Genomic DNA, 19,627 nt, shown 5'->3' with positions numbered 1-19,627 from the left:
CACACACACACATACCACGCACACACATATTCTCAAGAGTCATGTCATGGCTTGGTTCAACTGTGTGTGTGCATAAACTTTTATCCCTCTGAATCAAGTGTCATCATTATTGCATTTATTGAAATATTCTCTCAGATTGCCTGATTTCCTGGGCCAGTTTCCCGGGGCAGTCAGGCAAATAAAATTTCGTTTACAGAAAGAATTGATAAGAGAATTTCCTTTTTTCCCTTAGAATTTTCCCCTCCGGCATCTAAGATATATCAAACAGCACTTAAAGTGTCAGAGGAAAGGAGGACAAGATTTTTCAGAGAACACTGGGCAGTGGGGTGGCAATACATCATGATTCAGATTCTCCCTCTTGGTCTGAGAGGCTAGTGGGGAAGACAGTCAATGCCTTACTTGCCATCAGTTAACACCTTATAATGAATTTCCACATCATTATGTTCGTCAAGACAGAGATGCATGGATGCTTGAAACGCACAAAAATAACTTACTCTTCAATCTCAGATACACAAATATACTTAAGAAAGAGAAGTTTTATTAGGGCAATTTCACTTTATTTTTCCATACAGCAAAGTCAACTACTGCAGTAATAATAAAATAAGCATAAAACAAATTGCAGCCCAAGACAAAATACATAATTTTAAGCAACTACAAGCAGAAAGTAAGTTGTGATTACATAATAGTAAAACCAAGCACATCTGTCCTTTCAGCAGATGAAAGCGTAGGGTTGCTGATAAGTGCAACACCATGACCAGCCGGAGTGAAGGCTGGATACACTAATTCATTAAACAAGTGCCCATTATCACATTTGCTTTTTTTGAGTGCTTCTGAGTTGACAATTAAAACCATGAAATTTGAACTGTGTTTTACCTTTTTCACCTGCTGAAAGAACAGGATCCTACAGCAATTAAAAAACAATCACATAACAACTATAGCTACTGTGTGCTGTTTGGTTTGCCTGTTTATGGTTGAAATTTTGTGAAAGTCAATACTTGTTTTGAAGATTTTTTTCTTTTTTTTTTTTTTTTTGTGAACAATAAACCACTGAAATTGGCAGAAACTGATTTGAATAGTATATGTCCTTAGTATAGTTCTTTCTCTTTTTTGTTTTGTTGAAGTTTTAAACATGCAGTAGTTTTGAAAAATGTAAGGAATATCTGATCCATGATTTCACCTTAATGGTTGAAGTACCTGCTAGTTTTGGTAATGATCTTCAGGCAGATTTGGCCCAATGGAGTTTTTGTCAGTCATGAGATCTCGGAAGGATGGCATATCTTTCCAGCTGAAAAAATCCTGGCAAACTACAAGCTGTCCACAAAAAGCAAAGCAACATGTTTGAAGGGGTATGGAGTGCTAACTCTGTGCCACTTTTGCAAGCAATTTTGCTCAGTCTGTCATTGTATTAGCCTTAACAAAACTCCTTGTAATTATAGACGTTTTTATTCAAAATAAGATCTTACTATTATACAGGTTTCTCTCTTTTGACTATATACAGAAGTGCAAAAAGTCAACCTTCTCTCTAGACGTTCCAACATGCTAAATTGCAGCATAATCAACCCTCAAGAGTTTGCACACACGCTATAATTCTCATTACGTAAACTTTGAGTATTTGGATTATCAACAAAAAGTCCCTTGTTCTATTTATTGATTATGCAGCTTATTTATAACAAGGCCTGATATTCAGGGATTTCAAAAATATTAAACAATACTTTAACATTTGAAATGGATACAGTAGAAAATAAATTTTATTCTAATATCTAGGATCTAGATCTTCTTATAATAACTAATTACAAACAAAATAAATCATCAAAATATTACTCAATTGTCTGCCAGGATTGTTGCGATAGCAACAACTTAACTTCTTACTTAGCAATGATTATATATTTATAAGATATCCATATAAAAGATCTTTGTTCTTTTAATGAAAACTAGACAAGAACTAACAATGACTGACATTCTTACACTTTAATATTAAATCAGTAAAATATAAATCATTTAGTTAACAATAATACGAATATTCATATGACACTACATGTAATTCAAAACTGAGTATGTTATGAAGGAAAAACTACTTTAATTTTTTTTTTATATTTTGAAAAATTCATCGGTAAAATCTAATAAAACAAGAGTCTATAAACTGAAATGGTATTCAATTGTTAATAGAAAATGAAATCTAATAAATGTAGGAAATGAAAAACTACATTTTAACAAGAAAAATAAGTAATATTCTATAATGTAACTAACTACAATAACATATGGAGTCACCATTACTCTCTTAACACGATTGAAATTACATTGGTATGGGTTCCAACCCGTAATGTAATAATCTAAGGCTTTAATAGATGTACAGTACAATCAGTAAAATCAACACATCAGTCTTATATTAGAAAGCATCTCTCTCAAGCATAAAAACTTGCAGTAAACTTGGAAGTATGGAAAGTTCTAGAACTGAACTTTCACTTCTCCCATTCCATACTAGAACTACCAGTGACCTGGCCCCTACTTCAGCAATTTTTAGAACTGCTGAACAGAGCAAAAATATCCTTTACTAGCTGCAACATCCAAACCACAAAAAAGGAATTCCTTTGGATGAATCCATTCTTAAAAACTGAATGCACATCTATTTTTTTTTTTTAATTTTGTAAAAGGCTTTCTAAGGCTATAAGCAGTAAATCTGAACAAAACAAAACAAAACAAATCACATATAAAATTCACCCATGTACTTAACCCACCCCGTGACTAGGTTAATTAAACATTTCCCCTTTTCATATTTTGGTTTATCATGCATCTGATGAGTGCTGCTTTCTTCTTTGTTTAGAGTCACTATTTTAAATGTGACTGTGATGAAGCATTTAAGCAAATGTGAAACCATTTTTGCAAAGCATTTAGAGTCTTCTGACTTTTGACAGAGCTATAAATAGAAGCAAAGTAATTTCCTCCAACTTTTTTTTGTTGTTGTTATCGTGTCTCAGAAATGGCCTATCCCTTTTGAATAACATGTTATACAGTATAGTATGCGTAAATATTACACTACAATGCATTAAAGTAATTTTATATATATATATCTATTATATGTATCTCCAGTATGTGTGAGTTTATCTGTATTGAGAGAGTTTGTATTGTGCTGTCTATTGTGTTACTGTAAAGTTAAATCGGCCATTTCTGAGACAGCTTTGGTTTCCAAAAGAAAAGGAAAAAAAAAAAAAAAAGAAAGAATGGTGTCCTTTGACTGATTCGTACTAGCAAATAAGCAACAAAATGTGGCTCCGAGAACAATAACACTGAAGGAATAATACTCTAATTTGATGTACAGTCTATGGCACTTCATGAGAATCCTTAACAACATGGTACTTAAAGCCATGATGTGCTTGAAAAGATACACAGTTGTGGTTTTGGCTTGGCACATTCATCTCTGTCAGATCCCTCCCTCATCACCTCTTAAAATCTACTACATTAAAAATATTACTCTTAAACAAAAATGACTGTGCATGCACGCTCTCATCTATAATGGCAATTTTAAATACAAGGTGCACCTTTGTTATTTGTAAACCTTGAAAGAAATAAACTTATTTTTTAAAAAAATTATATCTTGGTCTACAGACGTACCAATACATAATAGAATCATGGTTACACCATAGTCTGTCTTTTCAAGATGGCATGAATATACAGGAAACTAATTAGGTCTGCACATTTGAATGCATCACTCTGTGCTAGAAAAGAAAGACAACGTTGTTCTTTTAGACAGCAATATCACCTCAGCACAAACATCAATTAAATGTACAAAGTGTATAGGCAACAGTGTGCAGTGGATTTCCATGTTGTCTTGTCTTCTGGTTAACATGCAATATGCGGATGTCTTGTGGCTGAGGGGTTTTTGTGTGTGTTGCTTGACGGTATATACACTATGGCTAATGACCTCGTCCTTTACTCTAACCAAGCACACTGTCCTTTCCTCTTTAGCATGATCTGCAAGGGAAAAAGAGATAATCTTCGTTAAAACAGACAATATCTAACAGCACTTTCCAATATGCATTCAACGTGAAAACTGTATTTCTTGGTTTAAAGAGTGAACACAGGTATGTTGTATCTTCATGTAAAAACAAAAAACACCTCACAAGTACAAAGGACCTAAATTTGTTTATCCTTTCTTCGAGAATAAAATGACATGCACAGCTTAATACAATTGTAGACTCTGAACAAATATCACCCAACACTAAGCTCAAAGTATAAAGGGGCATAATGTAGCAGAGCTCTTTTTAGCACTGCCATTGTGGGGCAGAATTTACAACTCATTTTACTTCTAAAGTTTAATAGCTTTCAAGAGTAATGATTTGGCCCACGAAATTAAAATCCATGCAACAATCCTATTAAACACAATTTGCTCTCTTTGGGTGCCTGATTAGCACAGTATGTGTTTGGAAAAAAATAAAAGAACGATACTCTACATGACTGTTTTGGATAATTTAACGTTTGGATTTTTCCCACTAAAGGCAAGAAAATAAAAATTGTTCCTTATGCTCCTGACAAATTAAGGTTGAATTGATATTACAATGCACCTGTGAACTGAGTTCCAGTTTTTACACGAAACTTGTTCCCAGAGAATCTTTGCATATTAAAATATTCTTTAGCACACAACCTTGAGAATGAAAGAAATCACGATTCTGCTGCACTCAAAAACCAGCTTAAATATTGTAACTCCTCATGAAAATGAGTAATCATTTGTTAAACGGAACATTAAAGAGCCTAAGTTTCAATACACACAAATCCACTGTTTTGCTAATTGATGAACTTAAGGCCATTTGCTATCATTTTTTTCAACCTGGATTATTGCTAAGAAATAGAACATAGTTACAGATAGACATACCAAACACACCCAACTGACTATAAAAGCTTGAAACAGTTTTTTTTTTAACATGTCAAAAAGAGAACTCTACTTCCAAACCTACATACTACAAAGCGATGTGCTTATTCAAAATGTGGCCATTGTTCAGAATAATAAACCTTATTATCAGAACTGCATCGAGAGAACTTATGAAACACAAAAATCAGTTTCAGTAATTTAATTCAGGATTGCAGCATGTCTCTGGTAGTACTTCTCAGATTGAGTCTATCATTTCTTTCTTAAACGGCTCTCAGATTTCATCTATACCCTTCTCCTGCATGGGTTCACCCTTTGACCAGCTGTTACTATGCTCAAGGGCCTCTGAACTGGCCCATCTCCTGACTCAACACCTCGGTCCCTTCTTCTGTAAGGCCCTGACATCTCCCTTCTCTCTGGAACAACCTTCATTGTCCAAATTCACTTAATTTCTGACTCTGTTAGGAAGAGCTGCTCCCTCATCTTTGCTCCAAGAGAAATGTGTTCAAACCTCTCTTATTTTAATGTAGAGTGCTGAAATTTACATCATTATCTCATTATCTACTCATCTTTATTTCCTCGACCTGGTAATTAACACAGAGTAGCACCAAAAAATCATTTGTAAATATGTTAATGAACAGATAAATGAATGAAAGGAAGCAACAAAGAATGATCACCCATCTTATTTACCAGACTCAGTTTTAAGCATTATGGCTCTTTCTAAATATAAAAATAGATACTTAATATACTTCTGAGCATGTAGATAACTTGAACGCATGCATACTGAATAAAACATATGCTCTATGGATGAAAAATGGTCATCTTTGCAAGTATCTAAGTCAATGTGTCTGAAAGTAAACCACAAGACTTTCAAATCATTTGAGCAACGACAACATCTTTAGAATTACATGATCCTCCAAGGTGACTATTCTGAAGTACCTAAAGTTTACCTGGATATATAGATGTGTGTGTGTGTGTGTGTGTGTGTGTGTACACGTGCACATATGTCCGTGTGTGAATATATTTATTTAAATCGGACTCTTCATACTCTAATGACCCTGTGTGTGGCGAAGCACGGGGTAAAGTGGGAACATGTTCTCATTTAGGATTCAGCAAAGCAATTTTTGAATAAAATAAATGCTGACCTACACCAGGGATCAGCAAACTACTGCCTGTGAGCCAAATCTGGCCTGCTGCCTGTTTTTGTAAATAAAGTTTTATTGGGACACAGCACACCTTTTAGTTTACACGCTGTCTCTGGCTGCTTTCGTGCTACAGTGGCAGAGTGGAGCAGCTGTAACACAAACCCTATGGCCCACACAGCCAAAAATATTTACTATCTCATCTTTCAAGAAAAAGTTTGCCAGCCTCTGATCTATGCCTTCTATTTAGTTTTAAGTCGCCTTTTTTTCTTCACTATTGTGTTTATTTCTAGTATGAAATAAAAACAAAATTAATATATCCTAAGTATTACACATATTTAAGTGACATCAACATATTTATTATGAATTCACATGATAAAATTCCTCATAACCCATCTAAGATAAAATTGTGAGCTCTATATAAATACTTTCTTTGAAATTTTGTAAAATTTTCTTAAGTGCATTACACAATCGTTATCTTAAAAAAAAAAAAAAAAAAACTACCTGAATATACACTCTATATTACACAATGAACTTACTGTGTAGTGATGAAAATTCTACATCTGGGTAACATACTTGTGGCTAGTCAGATGTTCGGCAGATATTATGGGTATCTAGCAAATAAAAAATTATTTAATGAATGATCCATGCAAGCAAGCCAACAACCAAGAGATGAAAACATTTTAATATTAAGTTTTTTAAGAAAAGTGAAATTCAGCTGTGAGGTGACAGTCCTTATCTGGTCAACATAACAGTAAGTTAATGTAAACTTAATGCCAAAGTAGCAACTCATTTTTTAAAATCTTTGTGTTAAATACTATTCTATAAATGTTATCAGTTTTTAGGAAGTAAGAGAAGTAAAACTATCAAAAATTCATGCAGAGCAGTAATTGAAAGAAGCCCTTTTTGTTGGCCTACACACACACATCTGTGGTTTCAGTTATTCAGTAATCCAAAAAGTAAAGTAAGAAATGTCTTGCCTATCTTTGTGCAACCAGTTTCTACATTTTCATTCAACTGACGGTGTCTAACTTTTTTTCCAAGTTAAAAGTACCAGGTAAGAATTATAAAGGAGTATTTCAAAAGAACTGGATAACAGTGTTAAATCTACCTCAGAACATATTTCTGAATCCTGATTGCATATCTTATTGTATTTTAAATGGGCAAGAGAATTACAAAACTTGAGAGAAAATACAATAAGGAACCAATATAGAGGTGACTTGTTTCAATCATCCCCAAAGCCAAGCTCTTCCAATTTGTAGCCTGATTCTCCTCCAACCCAGAAGTATGGCTGCTGTCCTGGGAGAGGCAGCACAATAGATGAAGACAATCAGAGGAATGAAAGCACGGGTTCTAACACTATTGATCCATTTCCCGGTGTGTAACCTTGAGCAAAGCACTTACTCTACGCTTAGGTTTCCTCATCTCTAAAATGGCACTAATCCCATTTCGGCAAGGTTGATGGGAGAATAGTAAAACCACATACACGAAGGCATTTTGTTGTTGTTTCAATTTAGATGTCCTAGACCAATTCAACATATTACAATCCACAGTCTGGAGTGTAAATTAATATGTCTCTATTTTATTTCCATTTCTCAGCTGATATCTTTACACAATTTTACAGCATTGGCAAATGGCACGAAAATGTGCTCCAAGCATAATGAAGCTTCTCATACCATTTTTCCTGCTGCTGCAGGACAGGATGTTGCACCCAACAGTGTAGAAGCATCAAGGATGGGGCTGTCGAAACATACCAAGGACCTTCAACACCAATCAATGCAGATGAAGGGCCAGCTATAAACTTCTGCATGCATGCAGGCTGCATTTTGTGGCATCAGCTATTTCCAGCATTGCTACTGTACTGTAGGCATATACATATGTATGTATATGTAGATATAATATATGTGTGTATATATATATATATCCATTCCCTTTTCTTTCTTTTGGTTGTGAAACAGTATGAAGACCCAAGATTATGCATGAAATGGTCACAGCACAATGCAAAAAGTAAAGTGTCCCCTACAACCAAGGTAGCCAGGGCATGTTGAAATTTGCTTTGCTGTAGTTCTGCTTACACCAGCAATTCTATAGTCATACATGGTACACACAAGAGAGTTCAACATCATTAATCTGCGCCATAAACGGACTGCATTGAATCCATTAAGATATTTCTACCATAGATTACTTACTAACATGCCACATATGCACAATCTAGCATTCTTGTAAATGAGTCTGACGTGTTAGCATAAATCCAGGGCTATTTTGACAAGCTTTGGAAAAACTAATGATTCTTTGCCAAGAAATGTTTAAAGCTTGTCTGAAACTTTAAAATACATCCATTTTGGCATGCTGCTTTTGAAAGTTTTTAATGGCTACACTAATAGCTTATAGTTCTTCTTCAACAGTACATGGTGCGCTAGAGAAACAAGGGTGGCTACTCTTTATAGCATTAACTGCGAATTCGGATGGCACTTAATTGGTCTTCTTTTCCCAAAGGGGCAACATGTTGATTCCCATCTGATACTGGTTCTTTTGAGAATCATTTGGCTACATTTAACCTTGGTCTGGGGGTTATCTGAAATTTGATTTGCCTCTAGATTTTTTCATATGCTATTAACCCTATTGAACTTTACTTTCATAACAAACATATCTATATATTCAAGCCAAAGCCTACTTCACATAAATTTGACTTTGACTCAACCAGTATTTTCTAGAACATACTTTTAAATAGGAGCAGAAAACGCTGGTTGAATCCATGCAAATTTTAAAATGTAAATATTTTAATAATCAATTTCTTTTGAATAATCACATCATAAAGTTTAAATTTCTGAAACAGATTCCTTTTACTTAAAAATATCCTGTGTATTTGTCACTCCATAAACTTGTATGGAACATAGAATGACTCAATTTGCCGTACTGGATGCCTTTTTTTTTCCTTCATAACCCTCCAACGTTTATGCTGAGTAGTTACAGAAATAAGAGCACTTAGGAATTTTATTTTTTCCCTTAAATCATTGAGAATCAAAACTTGGACACAAATTTAACTTATTTTGAATATGCAATCTGCTTATTGAATAAAACTATAATGAATTTATAACAAACTCTATTTACAAGAGTGGTCATTTGTGGCATAGATAACACATTTAAATATTTTGCTTTTTATGAAGAATTTGGGCAAGAACTAAGAAATTGTATATATCAAATGCTTATAACAAAAACCTTAAAATCACCTGTATTTTAAAAATTATAAGTTTCAGGTGTGCCGCACTGTAGTTCAACATCTGTATACACTACCCTATGTAATTTCGATTGGTCAAAACACCTGCGTGATGGATTGAGACCAACTGAGAATTGCTTGTGTAAATATCATTTTAGTAGCTTTAGAAATGGAGCTGCGACAACTTTGGAGCACTTATAAATGGCATAAAAGCATTCTGCCGCTCATCAGAGAGAATGTGTAGGCCAACAAGAGGTATCTTTGAAACCCCATGCTCTTAAAGCACCCTCTACAGCCCTCACGGACATGCGACTCCCACGGACCTCAGTGGGAAATCCACGTGCATCAGGGCTGTTGGACTGAGCCCTACGAGAGTTGGTTTTTAAGAAACAAAGCTGTAAATTAGCAAACCTGGTTGGCTGTGGCGGTTGCAGCGAAGGGAACACTTGTGGCAGATGTTGTTGCTGCGGACACAGTGGCTGGCGTAGCACCGTGCACCATGGGAACTTTCGGAGGGAAAATCATATAAGCAAACATACAGAAGAGTGTAGCAATATGGAAACCATGGCAACATGGAGGAGATAATTGGGCATGGTATTTATCACAGCAACAAGCCGTGTGACGGGGGCGTCATCACCAGTGAGTGACATGCAATCACAGCGCAAAGCAGGACAACATTCCAAGGAGAGAAGGGGAAGGGGGATGAAAGAGAAAAAAAAAAGGGGAAAAAAAGCTTGTTACCATCAAATCAAGAAAATTGACACAAACAGGCTTAATTTGCTAAGTCAAAAACAGGAATTTTATATAGTGTTCATAGTCAGACATTCAAAATCTAAGTCAAAATACAGGTATTTACTTCATATATACAATTAATCTGTTCGAATAAAAGTACGTTTTCTTATTTACTATTGTAAAAATATACAATATATTACTTTTATGAGATAGTTTTTTTTTTTTTTTCTTAACACACCAGAACTCATAGTCCAATCAAAATCCACCAAAGGTGACTAAAGGAAACTTGTGTGTAAAGAAAACATTTATGTGAGTCCATGTCAATTAAATAGAAAATGGCATTTAATTGACAAGTGTTAGTAAAAAGGGAATGGACTTGCCCAATAGATATAAGTTAAACTTAGCAGTGGATTTTGAGGGGCTGTGAGGTGCACCATAGGTTTAAGATAATCAAGAAACAAAGCTGGCACCTACCAACACTTGTAGCGGGTGTCATGCACAATATTGAACCTGCCCATCATGCATTGCAACAGGAAGGTGGATTTGAAAAGGGAAAAGAATTAAAACATCCCATCACACGTGTAATTAGGAAATTCATTTGAACAAAGAAGAAAAATTGTTATTATGGGAACAGTGGCATGTAACAGTCAGCACGATCAAATCATACAACAGCATAGTGATCAATTAGAACTAGTCTCAAGTGAAGAATAAAAGCCAGTTTAACTGTGTGCTGGTGGTACACGCTGTTTCTCCTAATTGCTGCCTACAAATAAAAGTATTTTGGGAAAAAACTGAAACCTGCTTATTTCTTTTAAAAATAATACTGCGATTTGTTTTGTTTTGATCTGGTTACTAGGCATCTGGCAGCTTTGCTATTTCTGACTTCAACCTATGAACTGAGCACACGTTAAATCGTTAGAGATATTTATTATTAAGACGCTAAATAATCCAATGCACAAAACTGACTTGACAATGTAATGAAACCGAAACATGCATTTTCATTCTTTTGGTTTTATTTATTTCCCTGTTCACTGTAGCGACAACAACACAGACATGGAAGGGGTTGTGATCATCCCTACAGGAATTTTATTCGGAGGGGTACCAAGCAATAAATTATGCATAAAGCGAAAGTGAACTTCTGCATTGCCTTAGTTGGGAATTTAAATGCAAGGAGAACATTTAGACGGGATATACTTTCGTATAAGTCTCGAACTGGTTTACTTAGTAGGTATCTGGGAAAACAGACTGGTTTTCACTGCTGGTTTAGACCCTCAGGACTTCTTGGAATAGCAAGTGTTCTACAAAATTTCACGTCCAAAAAACGGTTGATTAGATTTCAATAAAAACCCTGAATGGGAGATAATGAAGATATATACATTGCATACGGGGTGTTAGCATATGAGATGCTCACAATGGCTCCACCATGACGTTAAAATCAATATTACGTATCTAGTCCCTGTTCTCTTTGACATATAAACATTGAAAAATCTAACTTATTTTACCAACTACGGGGCACTTTCCCACATACTGAATTACTGTTCTTTCTATGAGATTATTTTAGACTTCTAGGTTTTAAAATATCAAATGATTTTATGTTTCTATCTGAATCTTGGTGCATCCTATTTAAATACTAGCAGCATCTGGGATGAACATTTGTTAGGAAAATATCTGCCAATTGTGTCTTGTCAGAGATGGCCCTATAAAACAAAGCTGCCATTGAGAAGCACAGATTACTTAACTGGCATCCTTGTAACAGATGCAATTAGACTGTTATCACAATTACACGGTGGGCACAATGATCAGTGATTAAACTAGGTAATGGAGCTAGGGCGGCATCCTCTCAGGTGGAGTACTATTACATTGATAGGCATTATTTAAGACACTTGGAGATCTCTGTCATTTGCTACCACTACTGAGTCAAAGACTTGTGAAAGACAACAAAAACAAACCAGTGATAACAAAGACGGTAAATTGAGACAGTAGAGCAAGCAAAATTTAATACTCTAGATCTTATGAAATCATTATCCTATAATAGTGGGGTGGGAAGACTGAGAAAGAGAGGATGAAAAGATGAATGAAAAGGAATAATGTGCAATTTGATAAATATTCGTTTTAAATACTGTATAGGTTATAGGTTTTAAATTTATTATTATGCTGCAATTTGCCTATTGTATTTCATCCCATGCATAATTAAGGCTGCACATGCTGAAAATGAGTTAACCTTACCCTAGCTCTCTAAAACTCTAAAGCATTTATGATTTGCATTTCAGTTTGAGTTATCTTCCTTATTAACATTATAACCAATGCACACAGTTTTGAGAGGGATTTGCAGCAAATAAACATAAGGCAGCAATGAAAATACTAGCCAGGGTGCAATAACTCACAAATATGAAGACATAATGCTGTAGGACCCACTTACCAAAAACAAAAATCACTTTTGAAATGACCATAATATCCATCTTTACATCAGATGGGTTGATTGATTAATAATGATTGTACAAGTAGCCAATTAAAAGTATTTTCTTCAATTTTCAGCACAAGGCAACATTTAAGTGAATATATTTGTCAATTTTGAATTTCCCCTACGAAGATATTTGCAGAGCAGAATGGTGTGTTTCTGAGGAATGCAATACTTTAATTACATGATATTTATATTAAAATTTTAAATTGATCTGTATGAAGGTGCAGAAAAAATTACTAGGAAGGTAAGTTGCAAATGAGACGTATGTGTAGGTAAAATCAGTTCAAGGAGAAAGGAAGGAAGTAGAGAGAAAAAGAATTATACTGGAGATTTGGTTGGAGGTTTGAATTTAGATATGGTAATTCAAGCCTATTTAGGTAGATTATGATAGAAGTATAAAGCTGATTTAAAGTCTTCTAAAAATAATTTATATCATTTCAAACTAAAAGTTCACAATCAGTTGAATTATTCTCAAAATTGATATCTAAAGAAGCAACAGCTTCATATAATTTATTTGTTTCTATTCAATCTATTGAATTCTACTTTATTGCACTACTGAGTTGGGAAATAATAAATAAAACTCAGTGCTTACTACATGCCAGGCTTTATTCTAAACTCTTAGACTTGTCTATAAAAGTGCTTTAAGAAAATGTTTTTATCAAATATGTTTAGAACTCACTTAAACACAACTCTATGAAATAATTACTACTATTATCCCCATTTTATAGATGAAAAAAATGAAAGTATAGAGAAATTATATCTTGTGGTAGAGCTATATTTAAACTTCCAAGCCAGATTTGTAATCACTATGCTAAGTTTCAAGTAAACCATCTGCATTAATTTCATTAACTATAATGAAAGTGATAAGCTGGAAATCTTTGTTTTCTATTCTTTCTGTAAAAACCACCCCATCCCTCTGCAACTCCCCTCTCACTCCAACCCCCAGGGAAAGTTTCCTGGCCTTTTGTTTCCTTATTTCTGGTAGTGCTGCCACGCAAGGCGAAGCTGAAGCCGTTTACAGCAAACTTATTTTTAGGTCTTTTGAAATCATAAACCTAAACTGACTGAGGGCAATATGCTAGGAGGAGAGAAGAGAGGTGTGCTTCTGAGGATGTAGGCAAAAACTGTGAAGGAGAGCAGAGAGAAAAGTTCCTCCAGACCCTGGAGAGGAGGCGGGCAGTGTGCAGGGTCCCTGGGTAGTTAGGCATGTGGCGTGTTCTTTCACAGCAGCCGGCAGGCAGCAGGCTTTCCAGGGAATGGGCTGCATGGGAGGCTAAGGGGCTCAGGCAAGGATGCTTGTACCCAAGGCAGGCATAGAAGCCCTGGAGTACCTGCCTTCAAGAGATCTTGTAAACATGGACATTGAGTACATCAGCAGTGACCAGTGCTGACTGAAGAATGGAGAATGGGTAGCCTGTCTGAGACTACTGGACTGCACAGGACCTCTATTTGAGTAGAAACAGAAAGAAGAGATGTGAAGATGGGGTTCTGGAATCCCAGTGATGTCGCCTGATATTTCTCTCCAACACAGTGAAATTGGAGTTTAGAATTGGACTTAATTTCGGTTCAGGAAAATAAATCTGATGTAAATAAAAGTGTTATTTCTTACACACTCTAATTTCAGGGGTGAAATTTATAACTACAACATAATTAGACCCTAGATTATGCATAATCTGTATAAATAGTGAATTTAGTTTTAAAGGGTGAAGGTTAAAAAAAAAAGGACTATATAACTAAAAAAAAAAAAAACACCAAAGCTTCAATGTGAACTTAATCCAAATTACTTGTATTTATCTTTAAGTGAGATGGAGGGTGTAAAAACAAAAGGCCAGAAAACTTTCTTGGGGTGGGTGGGAGGGAGATGCAGTGGGATGGGGTTGATTGAATAAATAGAAAGATGGATGAATGGACGGATGGATGAGTAGACGGATAGGTGGACGGAAAACAGGGAAGGAACAGAAGAAAGAGAGGAAGGGAAGGAGGTAGGGTGAGAGAGAAGAATAGATACATGGTTAGAAGGATGGATGGATAAATGGATAGATGAATGCATACATGGATGGATGATGGATAGATGGGTACAGGCCACGTAAGTCCCAGTTTGTTCTTAAAAGTTACGGTATATACTAATTTTTCTTAGCTAGCTAGCTGGCTTGCCACTGAACCCTGATCTTTTGCTAGCAACTTACTCTGTATACAGAGTTACCTGCTCTAAAGATTTAGCCAACCATGCTTCATTGTAACTTCAATGAAATAGACCTGCATGTCCCTGAAGTTATGATTGAAGCAACAGACTACAGAGCTCTAAAACTCTAAACTGCAAAAAATAAATGACTTCCTTTTTCTAATCAGTTCCAATAAAGTCTTCAGAATATAACTTCCAAATTATAATACTGTGGTTAGATAGGATGCTCTGATCATATAATTCTTCTATACCTCTGCAGAATAACCTAGACTTTGGAAAATGACTTTCTTTTTCTCCCAGGTGTTATACGTAAGATGACATATGAATTTGTGGTAGGATGGATTTTCTGTAGCTCTCAAAGTATACTTAAAAACTTAAGTTAGTTGACAATATTTCAAAATTGAGAGATTTCACATATGAATATCTAAATGTCCAGAATATCTGGAAAAAAAAATCATAAGATCTGGCAACACTGGACACCAGGGCCACTGCATTAGGTTGTACAGTTTGTATACAACCAACCCTGGGAGGAAAAGACACAACCACCCCTTGTTCACAAAGACTCTGATGTACGTGGAACCACAAAGGGTATTGTGCAGTGCACATTGCCTACTAGGCAGATAATCCTCTAAGGCAGCAAAGGGCTAAGTCTGAACACTGACCGTCCCCTTTAGACTGGGCCTGTGCTCTCCAGTGCCTCCCAGACCCCACAGCTCCTAATTTATTTCCTGCTCACTTATTCATGTTTCCTGCCTGGCCCTTAAGGCATTTGGGTTTTATATTCTCTGCATTAGATTTCTTTCCTTTCTGGCTGTCTGATAAAGTGGTTTGGCAGAGGTATAAATGGGCTATCCATTTTAACTTTTTAATGCCATAGTGGCACACAGGTATGTATGATAATGAAAATTTTATTTTTGGCTGCGCAATGAGCGCAATGCAGGATCTTAGTTCCCTGACTAGGGATCGAACCCGTGCCCCCTGCAGTGGAAGCGTGGAGTATAAACCACTGGACAGCCAGGGAAAGTCCTGACAATGAAAATATTTTTAAGGAATGATGGAGGCAGTACTTACTTCTGATTATGTGACTAATAAAGGTTAACCCGCAGCTTAAGCTCTTTAAAACTGGGTTACAAATAAATCTTATTTGATATTACTATTGCAATAATTTCATAGCATGTTGACTACAAATATCAAGAACAGAATATTTCTGATGCAAATTCATCATAAAAACGCAAATGCATCTTAAAAATTTCAGCATATTTCAATATATTGTGGCACATTTTATTTAAATTAACAATGCTTAATTTCTAGAACAGAGAGATAAGTATGATTCTGACTTATGAAGGTATTTATTGTTTTTCTCTGACTTGACCTTACCTATCATCTTTTGCTCTGTCCTATCCACAGACTAAAAACCATTCCAGGGAGAGACTATTGTCATAAGTCAGAGTCATGCATATCATGCAATTAATGATTACACTTATTTAGAAAAATCTTCAGTCATTTGAATGTTTTTGGAGAAACTGATGCAAAACCCATTTGATAAAACAGATTATTTTAGGTTTCTTTAAATAATTTATGGAAGAAGTTAGATTTGTTTTTACTTTTAGATTTTTAAATAGGGAAACTGTCATTTCTAGTAGTAATGTTTTATTCAATGAAATAAACTGACAAAAATAATTTTTAATTTCTTCAAAGAGATTATGGTAGTTACCTACAATCCCTTGAAACTTTGTCTACTGAGCTGACTATAGAAAAATTGATAGATTACTTGTTGGAGACAGCATAAATCCAGGGGCATGGCAATTTATACTAAAGCAAAAAGATTCATTTCTGGAAATCTCTGAAAAACTGTATACGTTGAGAAGAAATTTTTTAATCTTATAAAACTTAAAACAAATGTGACTTTTCCCTCAGAATGCAACAAATACCCTACAGATCAAAATGATTTAATTTCTGTTCTAAAATGGACAAACTGCAACTTGATAGACACTATTTCATGAGTACAAATATCATTTTATCTGTGGTTCTAGGACAGGCTATTTCAATTAGTGGAATATTCTAGTTCATTGAATGTTACTACATATTCTACATAGGGATGGCTAGTTTTCAAAGATGCGCTGTATAAAAAGTTGTGCTTAGCAGTAAAAACTAATGTGAATATAATTTATTCTCATTATTCAAAAACAAATTAACACATTCCCTCACGGCATTTTGAACCTAATGCACTGTAAATACTGTTAACATAGTACAATATACTAATGGGGCTGGATCTTTGACATACACATCTAGCCATAAATTTATCAATTTAATTAATAAAATTATTGTATTAAATAAATCTCTTAACACATGGTAATTTTTTAGAAAGATTAAGAGGTAAAGAGGAAAATAAGATTAGAGTCTCTGGTTAGTTGAATTCCAGATTACAAGAAGTGTAATATGTATTTTCTGAAGTAAATGATGAGTGAGCAAAAATAATAAATTTCCAGATAACTAATTTTCTGATTATTTATGTTTTTAAATTGTATATCTTTGTGTATAGTTCTAGAGTATGTTTATTTGACTAAGTTGTAATCAACTGAAACCACAAATGTATAACTCAACAATAAATGTAAACTTCACTGGGCACTTAGGGCTACTTCAATATTAGCTCAGGAGCAACAATTTTAAGTGATGTATACTGATTGGTACTGATAAGAGCACTTTTTAAGAGCTCTGGAACACAGAGTCAGTTTTTTATTCTCCACCTTGAAAACAAAAAGGCTGAAAAATAAAAATCAAAACTGAAAAGTGTCATTTCATATAATTCAAATGAACTCTATGGAATCATGAAGGCAAAGGGGTCTTACAGCAGGAAAGGGTCATAAAATAGCTTGACAGACATATAACAAACAGTGTTGAGGAAAGAGAAAAGAAAAGAAAAGAACTCTATTTCAGTTCCAAATTACACAGACAAAAATAAATATATAAAACATCAGTGATCTCTAATCCATCTTTCATTAAGCTAAAATTCTTAGTTTTTAAGGAAAATCCTAGGAGATACCTCAGACAAGTTTCCATCTTACCTTCCACCTGCTCTATGGCTAAAAACAACTGGGGGCATGGTTTATCTGCTCTACCAGTAGAACTCTACATGGATCATCAGATTCATTTATTAATAAACTCAAACCCCTTACCTGGTGGGAGAAATGCTGTATGCTGTTGTAACTGCATGTTGGCTAGAGCCTGTTGGTATTGGAAAATACCAGTGTTAAAGACTGCGGTGGCACCGTTGGTTTTTTCAAGAGCAGGCCTCTTTGGTAATGGGGGAAGTACAGCTTGAGGAATTCCCTGTTTAGTGAATGAGTATAAAAAACAAATACCAGTAAAAAGAGAAAAAGAAAAAAGAAAAATCAGTTGAAGGCTAAAATTGTTAGGAAGCATGAGCAAGCAAGCAGCAGAGCACTTAACTACCCAAGGGGGAAAAAGCATTCAATAAACAAAAATTTAAAGGGGAAAAAAAAAAGCAAGATAAAAGCTTTAAAGGAAGCATTATTTTTGTCTTGGTGGGGGGGGGGGAACCCACTAGTATGAGAGCACATGTTATAATGTGTTAAAGTGTTTTAAGTCCCATAATGCTTCAGGCTTTCTGGGAGAAGCCATTGACTTGGGAAAAGAAGAAAAGCTGCACTGCGAGCTCCGTGAGGACTGACAAGTATAAGCAATGTTAATAGTTAATTGTACGGAGTGACCGAAACAGGTAAAATAAAAATCAGTCCCGCTCTGCCCCTCCCCCCATGTCTACCTAAACATGCACATGTCCCAGAGCATGCAAGTTTTTTTTTTCTTAAAACACTGAACTATAAATATTCAAAAGTCAATAATTCTATCACTAAAGCCATGCTAACCAAACAGGTACATAAATATACAGTCCAAAAATACATTTTTAATGTCCTTCAAGTATTCCATTAGAATAGTCTACAATGTAGTTAAACTGAATGTGGGCTGCTGGGCTTTCGGAATCTTTCATTGTATGATATCCGTCCAGGAACTTGTATTACAGTCTTTCCACTAATTTTGTCAGGAAACCACACTCAGTTTTTCATTGTACTTTACAACTTTATAACAGAAAAAGGAATATATATTTTTTAATAGATTAAAAAAAAAAAAAACTTGTATCTACAATAAAGCTACATGCCAAGCTAAAAGGTGAAAGGTCATAGTACCAGGTCAAAGGTTGCCTCGAGGGGTCGCTTCAGTGATTTGACAGCCGACTGAGTCTTAATTAGCAGGCAGCGAGCACATGATGGCAATGGGCCAGTGGGGTTCAAGCGCATTAACATAAACAGCAAGCAGAGGTGCATCATGGGGGCAGCAGTGCATTTTTGGGTAGGTGAGAAAAAACAAATAAAAAAACAAATCATCGGAATGCCATATACAACGAATAACAAGACTAAGCATGCACAATAAAGGCACTACTGAGTTGTTATTGGGAGGATAACTCCTCTTTGTAGTTAATTACAAACAAGATACTCTAACAGAAAAAAAAAAAAAGAGTGAAAGGAAGAGAGGAGGAGAGAGTCTGCCTTCTGTATTTTTGCTCAAGTATCCGTAAACAAACACAGAAAAGACCTCTCCCGTGATTATTTTACTGTGCTATGAAATACCACACAGTGTTCTTTTTTATGAATATTTTAAAGATTGTCATATATTTATGTAAAAAAAAAGGACAACATTACAACAGCTAAGCAAAGAACAAAAATGGACTCATTAAAATCAGCTATTAGATCACATTAAAATTTACCTTAAGTATATATAGTTGAGTACCTGTTCTAAATGATCCAATTTCTAACTCCTCCTTGAGTACTGCTTTCTCCTTTCTACATAATGGCATAGGCAAGCTTCTCTAGTTTTACAGTTCTGTTTATGCCACAATATTGTTTAAGATTACCTAGACAGCAAACTGTTCAAAATCTTGTAGCTAATTCTAAAAACAATTTTGTTGAAGCAATTCTCCTAAATAGTTCCAGATTTTGTTATGGTTAAAAGCAAG

The 19,627-nt window shown here is 35.0% G+C and overlaps 1 protein-coding gene across 20 annotated transcripts in view; it reads right to left on the bottom strand.

The window, feature by feature from the left end:
- Positions 1–518: 518 nt before the first annotated feature.
- Positions 519–19,627, bottom strand: part of MBNL1 (muscleblind like splicing regulator 1) — a 179,433-nt gene continuing 160,324 nt past the window's right edge. For 11 of the 20 annotated variants that reach the window (XM_057545369.1, XM_007188142.2, XM_057545367.1 and 8 more), the window contains 6 exons: positions 18,801–18,854; positions 17,772–17,925; positions 10,427–10,462; positions 9,632–9,726; positions 6,543–6,617; positions 519–3,969 (listed from right to left, as the gene is read on the bottom strand). In XM_057545369.1, coding sequence (XP_057401352.1) covers positions 6,561–6,617; positions 9,632–9,726; positions 10,427–10,462; positions 17,772–17,925; positions 18,801–18,854 — 396 coding nt within the window. In that variant the 3' untranslated portion in view covers positions 519–3,969; positions 6,543–6,560. Of the gene's footprint in view, positions 3,970–6,542; positions 6,618–7,679; positions 7,744–9,631; positions 9,727–10,426; positions 10,463–17,771; positions 17,926–18,800; positions 18,855–19,627 lie in introns of all 20 variants that reach the window. The other 9 variants (XM_057545359.1, XM_057545364.1, XM_057545360.1 and 6 more) reach the window with 6 other exon arrangements.

This window comes from Balaenoptera acutorostrata, chromosome 4 (genome assembly GCF_949987535.1).
Source record: "Balaenoptera acutorostrata chromosome 4, mBalAcu1.1, whole genome shotgun sequence".
NCBI lineage: Eukaryota > Metazoa > Chordata > Mammalia > Artiodactyla > Balaenopteridae > Balaenoptera > Balaenoptera acutorostrata.
This window is presented reverse-complemented; position numbering and strand designations above follow the sequence as displayed.